We start from the raw sequence: 7,521 nt of genomic DNA, 5'->3' as shown, positions 1-7,521 counted from the left end.
GTCACCCCACTGTTGCAGGGATCCCTGACACTAGTTCAGGAGAGCTCATGATCCAGCAGGTATTATAGGTCACTGTTAAATCATCACTTTCTGAAGACTGATCAATTTGTGATCAATTAAATGTGATTTAAAATACAAAGATTAAACTTTATTAGACATTGTGTAATTGACTGACTACACAGATACTGTGCAAAAGCCATGTGGGGCCAAAGGATCTTGCAGTCTTTTCAGAAGGATGCCAGCATTTCTTGGGTTTAGAAGTATTTTCTAATGAGGTTTTTGTCTTCTGTAAAAATTTCACAAAGGAACAGCTATGTGAAATACATCCCTTTACCATCACATTCAAAATAGTAATAAAATATTAACCTACATAATAGAAATCTGGGAACAGTAAAACTTTAATTCACAATGTGGTACATTCACAATGTGGTTAAGAAAACTGGGGTGCGTGGGCTCTCTTTTTGAGTGTAAAAGATAACAAAACTTCAACACAGCAGGCAGAAAAGCCCTCCACAGATGAAGATTGTTGTGTGTGGACTTCAGATGGTGTACAGTCACTGTTTGCGATAGCCATAGACTGGGATCAAGGGCTCCGCTATGAGTTTTATTCGCTGCTCCCGCAAGGGTCTGCTACACGACCCATGAAGATCATGGCATTGATGGAGGCCTCCCGGATCATCAGCAGGAAGGGCTTGTTGGCAATGAACACCTCCCGGTTCAGGTTGATGGAACGGCCCATAGCAATGAGTACTGTGCTGGCTGCAGCCTCGCTGCCTTCCTCATTCACCTGCAGCACAGAAACAGCCTGTTAGGATCACAACCCAGAGAGGCACAGCCCGGAGAGACACAGTGCCTCTTTGAGGTCACAACCCAGAAAGACACAGCACCTCCTTGAGGTCACAACCCAGAGAGAAACAGGACTTTCTTGTGGTCACAACCCAGAGAGACACAGCACCTGTCAAAACCTAGAGAGAAACACCACCTCCTTGAGGTCAGGCCACAGAACAGCACAGCACCTCAATCAGTGCCCCAGTAATCAAGGAACACTTCAAGTAATTCTCCATCAGAAGTCATTCCAAATTTTTTAACCACATACTGAACAAATAGCCCTTTTTTTTTGTCTGAGATATTCATCTCAACTCATTACTTAATAAGAACACTAAAAGAATGATCCTTACAATATTCAAGACCTACAAACTGAAATCAAAGTCACAATTACATCAACATGAATATAACTAATTATTAATTACATTAATATAATTTAAATTAGTCAGTTGCAGATTTTCCATACAAATTCATAATACCACATCAACTGCCTGGGTTTTATTTTTTTAGGTTTGAGGTTGACTGAGAATTCTAAAGGGAATTTCTATCATTTTTTGGTGATTACCCATGCTGAATGTTGAATAATGTTGGTTAGTGATTAAGGAACAATGAGCTTTTAAATCAAATTAGTACAGATATAGGTGTAATTGAGTAATTTGAAACAAAACTGGACTATAGCTTATGAGCTTTGGTGTTCTCAGCTGGCAAATTTGCTTGAATCTTTTGGAGGTCATTCACTTAGCATTTGGTGAAATGAAGACTTCATATTTTTAAAATACTATTTTTCTAAAGGCTGTTTCACATATGCAGTGGAATTCTCTGTTTTAAAGCAATTTTAAATCGGAACCTCCTCCTTGAAGAACTGGATGGCACAACAGTCCTGAATATTTGCTGCCTGTACTTTCAGAATCAGGATTGTTCTGTTTGGAACTCTGCTCATCCAGTACATAGGTCAAACATGGTCATAACCCCCTCTGAGCATGTACAGATTCTGCATCAGGAATGAACAGGAATCCCACACACAGAATATTATTAACCTGGAACTTACTTGTATAAAGTAAAGGACACTTAAAATGTTATCTACCTTTCCCAACATGCATGTCTTTTAACTTCTGACTATTTTCATGTACAAATGTCTGCTTTCATTCAAAGACTATGACTATATTTGATAATCAAGTACCAGCACATGAATGGACATGCAAACAGTGAATGGAGCTCCTCTGTCTGCAACCAGAGTGTTCATCACTGGTGTTGAATATTAAGATATTAGCTCTAAACATTCAGCAAACCTTTAATTTAATTTAACCTTTAAAATGCTTTACTTTTATGAAGGAGATAAAAAAGGAATTTTCAGTTATTTTATTGAAAAGAATTATGTAATAAAATTACAGAAGTTTATGTTATCTGTTACTAGAGTGTCTTAAGGAAAAATCCTAGTTTACTTACTTCTAAGAAGGCTTTATGGAAAGCTTCTGAGATGAACAGTTCATCCCTTCCATTTTCAAGAATACCTGAAAAACAGAACATATGAGATAAAGACACAAATATATAAGGCAATCATATAACAAACTAATTGTTATTAGTTCCAACACCTATTTGATGCATTTTTTATGTCTTTCAGTATAGATATGTAATTGACTTGCTTAACAGATACAGTTTAAAAAGACTAAGGTTCAGAATGACTTGTAAAAAATGCATTTTGTTTTTCAATACGTGTTGAATATATATTGGAGGATCTCAGGGATATTCTGCAGGTAATCATGGACCCCTGGTGATCCAACCTCATTTGACTTAGACGTGGGATATTCTCATAGCCACCATACCTGGTAAGCTGGCCTTGTTACTGTCAAACAGGTCAACCAGGCCCATTTTCTGGAGCTTCTCCTTCAGACTGAAGCTGTCCTCGATGCGGAAGCGAGGGATCTGTGTGGCCACTGTGATCTCCTTCATGGTGTCCAGCCAACCCATGAGCCTCTTCAGACTCAGATCCTTCTCCACCTCGGCCAGGGAGGTGCCCGTCATGGGGAGGATGAGCACCATTGTGATTGCGTTGCCCTTATAGGGCAGCTCCAGCACTTTGACCTTGTCTTTCTGGAACTTTCCATAGCGGAACTTATTCTCCTGGTACATCATTGACACAGAGCAGGATTCCTTATCGGTCTTGTGGAAGTCGGCCTTGAAGACGCTTTCCTTTTCAAACTTGTTCATCCATTGCCCCTGCCAGGAAGGGAAGAAGACAAAACACAAAAGCAAAAGAAATGAGAACAGAAGGAGAAGAAAAAAAAGTAAATAGACAAGAACTCGGGAAGAGCTGAACCTAAGTGGATACAACAGAGTGCAGGTCCTGGTGTGATGTGAAAAAAGAGAAAGAAAAATGTGGTAATATCCTTCCATTATCAGAAGACAGCTTATTCAAGGACCATGGTGACCTTGAACTGCAGTATAGGGCTCAAAGAGATCACCACCAGGTCCCAAAAGCTGTGCAGCCCACATGACGTCATTTATTACATTAAACCTGTCATCCTTGAAGAAGCTGAAGTCACGTGTAGAAGCAAAGCAAGACTGATACAGTTAGTAAGGAATGGAACAACAGTAAAGAATAAAAGTCAAGACAATTATCTGACCCAAAGAACATATTGTTCACTCGCAGGATTCTCACTCTGCAAATCTATCACTATAGCTTGCACTTCATCTCACCTTGAAGTAGATGGTATTGACGAGCACAAGAACTGTGTTTTCATTCAGAACCCCCTCAGGAATAACATCTGTGATCCTGTTCTCAGTTTTGTTGGAAACCCAGTCATTGATGGTCTTCCGGGACAATTCAGGTTTCTCCTAGAAGTTAACACAAAGACTGTATTGGATTTATTGCTTTTAAGACATGCAAACAAGTCACTTTTGTTGTTAAAATATTTATTTTTGAGAAATGCTACAACAATATTAAGAAATTTGGTTATTTGGATTTTTCAACCAATAGAAACAACACACATTTTAATTTCGATGTATTTGCTGGCTCTATGCCCTTATGACACTCAAGATGACTTGGGCCTGAAAGAACAGCATTCTCTATTTCCTCAACCAGTTTTTTTAAACCATCTTTAGGTATAAAAATATATAAATTGTACCATTTATATGTAGAGTGCAGAAGATTAAAACTCATCAATTGAAGTCGTTTTTTTTTGTTCAATCGAAGGGGATACAGGTAAGCTCAGTGCTGTGAGAGACATAACTTACTTTGAAATTGAGGGGCATGAGTTTGGCACCATAGACCACTTCACTGATGTTCTGGTAGGTCTGGTTAAAGGCCAAAGATTTTTCCCCAAAGAGTCGGTTGGCAGAAACCAGTTCGGCAGTCGTGTCGGCTTTACGGTACAGTCTACAGTTAAGCTTGGCAAAGAAGAAGTGCACCTGGTCAGAGGTCTTCTCCTTGATGGAGTCAAACTGGAACACCTGCAAGAACGGAGCTGGAGTGAGTTTGAACCACAAAGCTGGAGAAAGTTACACACAGCATGGGTAATGGTATTCCCTTAATGATAGCAGGGAACAGAGATTCAAAAGGCACTGAACAAATGTAAATATAAAACTCCAAATGGTTATGCATATGTAAAAATAGCTATTTTCATACTAGGTCTAGAACATTAGGGTTCTATGCAATCAATCAATTGGAACTCTATTTTTGAGAAAACAAGAAAGCATGTTAAAATCTCACAGGAGGCAATGCTCCATTTGGGTTCAAACAGAATCCTCTTTTGTGCTGAATTGTATTAATCCTGTACACAGCTGATGGACAAATTAACAGAAACCATTATTCTGAATAGAAAAAAAACATTGCAGTCTGCAGTGTAAGTCTGTCTTCTTAAAAACATAGCAAACATCAGCAAGACATGTTACAAACATGGGGGAAGAACAAAATGTGGGAAGCTGCAAAATGACCACAAGAACGTACCTTGCTAAATGTTTGTAAATGAACGGCAATATAATTCTACACATCATACTAACTTTTGCCATCACCTCTCTTTTTTTTAGCTTGACAGGTACTTCTGCCATTAAAATGCAGGAACTGAACTCTGATGGAGATGCTGTGTATAAGATCCTGAGAGTCTGGAAGCCCCGATGCAGGAGCTTATGCCCCATTTCAGACACACACCTGCATGATCTCCGCAAGCGTCTTGTTGCAGGCGCCCAGCTTGGTCATTGCGAAGGCAGTGGAGATGCTGATTGGGGACATAAAGATATTGCTGGTAGCTGACTTGGAGTCAGCCATGTTTTTGTACAGGGCCAGGGCAAAGCGGCTGTTGGCCTTTGACAGCTCCCACACACGGGGATTGGTGAGTTCTGGGATCTTGTCTGGTTCTGCAGCTTCATCTCCTGCTGTGTCTTGGCTGCGGTAGATGCACATGGGCTCCAGTGGAAGGTCCTTGGGCTTTGCTGTGCAGATATCATCCACAGCCAGAACGCCACACAGGCACGTAGCCAAGACAGCCAAGAGCCTCATCCTGGGGGCAAAATGCACGTCAGGGCCCAGGTTGGGTCAGTCACTAAAGCAGATAGTCTATATGTTCATGCATGTCACGACCATCAAGACTAGGTACAGCAACATCTTGACACAGTCACAGTGAGTGTAGACAAAACCCCATTATCTAAAGGCTGTCACACCAGATACAACTTGTATTTATACCAGTTATAACATTTCTAAAGGGCAACACTGAATGTTTTCCATAGGAAACTCAGATTCCTTAACATAGAAAGAACTATTTCAACACTTTGCTACAACCTTTTATTGAAAGTGTTTTAACATACTGTCTCTCTGGTTCATTCAGCAACATCAGTGCTGTTAATAGTAATAGGTTGGGAAAAATGAAGAAGGTAATATCAAAATCATTGGGGTAAACCATCTAAATGCCCTCTACAAACTGACATAGATGTCTAAGAGCATTATGTAGAGTTGTGTGGCCCAACCTTTGCATGGTAAATTAACAGTACTCCCATCTGAGAGACACCTCTTGTTTCTGCAGGTATAATGGACTCAATACATCTTTCATCCACTCTGCAATCTCCCTCTCAAACAATGTAAAATAAGTTTCTGATCTCCTGAAACACTGTTGTTCTGAATTCTTTGCTTGTGATGCTTGTTTTTTCTGTTGTTGTTATTTTGGAGCATTCTTTGACATTACTTAGACATTGTAGAGCTCACATATCATTGTTTCCAATGAAACAACTTCTACAACTTTCTACAACTGGCCACCTCAGACTGGATCGAATGTCCACAACTTGAATTGAAAATCAGGAAGCAGATGTTACTCAAACAAAAGGGCTAAAAACTGAATGGATCAAGACTAGGAATTTCACCCTAGTGAAGAAACCCAGGAGTTTCTAGATAAAATTCCCCAGTGGCCTTAGCAATGATTAAGGAAAAAGAGACCTATGAAGGGCATTGCTATTGGACATTGTTTCTCAATAGAAAATATTTGTAAAAGACACCTATTGATTTCTGTCCATGTTATTTGCTGGTGTGCAAAAAAATGTTGGATTGCCCAATGTTGCCTGCGATTGCACAGTGCAGTGTATTCCAACGTCACTGAAATGTTCCACACCTTATTTCCAAGCTGGCAGAGGAAAAGCAGAATCAGATCAAAGGATCTACCTTACCTGTAGTGTTCATGTAATTTGAGGTTAATCAATGAAAGATCATATTTTGATGCAAAATATATGAAACAAAAAATATCAGAAATTGATATGCAGTTTAGAATTCCACAATCTACTTTATGTGTGAACATCTCAATTTCAATTAAAGTGATCTACAAGCCAACAACAGAAACAGAGCAATTTTAAACTGGCAATTTAAGGGGCCCCAGCTGATAAATTGAAGCATGACCAACATATTTAGCCAGGATTAAAAATATGAACACTGATTCAAGAAAGTGTTAGGTTAAACTGAAATAAGAAAACAAACTTTCTTAAGATAATTAGAATGCTGCCATTAAAAAATATTTTAATTAAATATAAGAATGGCTTTGTATAAAAACTTTTAAAAATTCAAGATTTGAAGAGCACAGAGACCCCATAGCATAATTGTTTAGTCCTAGAAGCAAAACGTAGAGGAACGTAGGGTTTCTGTTGAAAAAGGACTTTTGGTTACCTTATACAACTTTACTGAAAAATTCCACATATTTGCAGCAACACTTAAGATTTTAGGTTGCCCAAAGAAAAGCAGCAGTGAGATCCTACCTTACCTGTAGTGTCCGTCTTCCTTCAGTTAACAAGCCAAGCTGGAGCAGCAGTGAGACAGAATGTGGACGGGAGACCATAAACTCGATAAAACGCACTATGATGAACACAGCGAGGAGTTCACTGGCCGCCAGTGCAGAGACAATCAATCAGATCATCGTTTACACAGGATAACTGGTTTGGTTAATCTTTGAACTTTTGGGATTAAACACGGAGAAAAAAGATTTTTTGCATTACTAATGTGGTTCTTTAACATTGTGAAATGAGCAGCCTTGCCTTCTCACACATAGAAAATACACTCACAAATCCCGAAACACCTTCGGGAGCAACCAACCCAAGAATATTTTTCATCTGCCATTAAATTTCCATACTTTAAAGACAATTTAGCTCCTATTTCAATATCAACAGTTTGCTCACATACTAATAAAATTAGGGTGCTGCTGCGATCTACTTTTCTGCAGGGAAGTA

At 39.2% G+C, this 7,521-nt stretch overlaps 1 protein-coding gene across 2 annotated transcripts; it reads right to left on the bottom strand.

Moving 5' to 3' along the window:
- Positions 1 to 380: 380 nt before the first annotated feature.
- On the bottom strand, positions 381 to 7,179 carry serpinc1 (serpin peptidase inhibitor, clade C (antithrombin), member 1). Of its 2 annotated transcripts, none has more exons than XM_015339303.2 (7): positions 7,054 to 7,179; positions 4,973 to 5,321; positions 4,060 to 4,275; positions 3,523 to 3,660; positions 2,649 to 3,042; positions 2,272 to 2,336; positions 381 to 787 (listed from the first exon to the last, which is right to left on the bottom strand). In XM_015339303.2, the coding sequence occupies exons 1-7, from the start codon at positions 7,131 to 7,133 to the stop codon at positions 605 to 607; spliced, it is 1,425 nt and encodes a 474-aa protein (XP_015194789.1). In that variant the 5' UTR covers positions 7,134 to 7,179; the 3' UTR covers positions 381 to 604. The 2 variants fall into 2 exon arrangements, with proteins under 2 accessions (XP_015194789.1, XP_006643149.1); XM_006643086.3 differs by having other exon boundaries at positions 7,059 to 7,179.
- Positions 7,180 to 7,521: the final 342 nt, after the last annotated feature.

The sequence above is a fragment of the Lepisosteus oculatus genome, chromosome 9 (genome assembly GCF_040954835.1).
Source record: "Lepisosteus oculatus isolate fLepOcu1 chromosome 9, fLepOcu1.hap2, whole genome shotgun sequence".
Classification (NCBI taxonomy): Eukaryota; Metazoa; Chordata; class Actinopteri; order Semionotiformes; family Lepisosteidae; genus Lepisosteus; species Lepisosteus oculatus.
The sequence above is the reverse complement of the archived record's forward strand: the minus strand, read 5'-3'. Positions and strand labels throughout refer to the sequence as shown.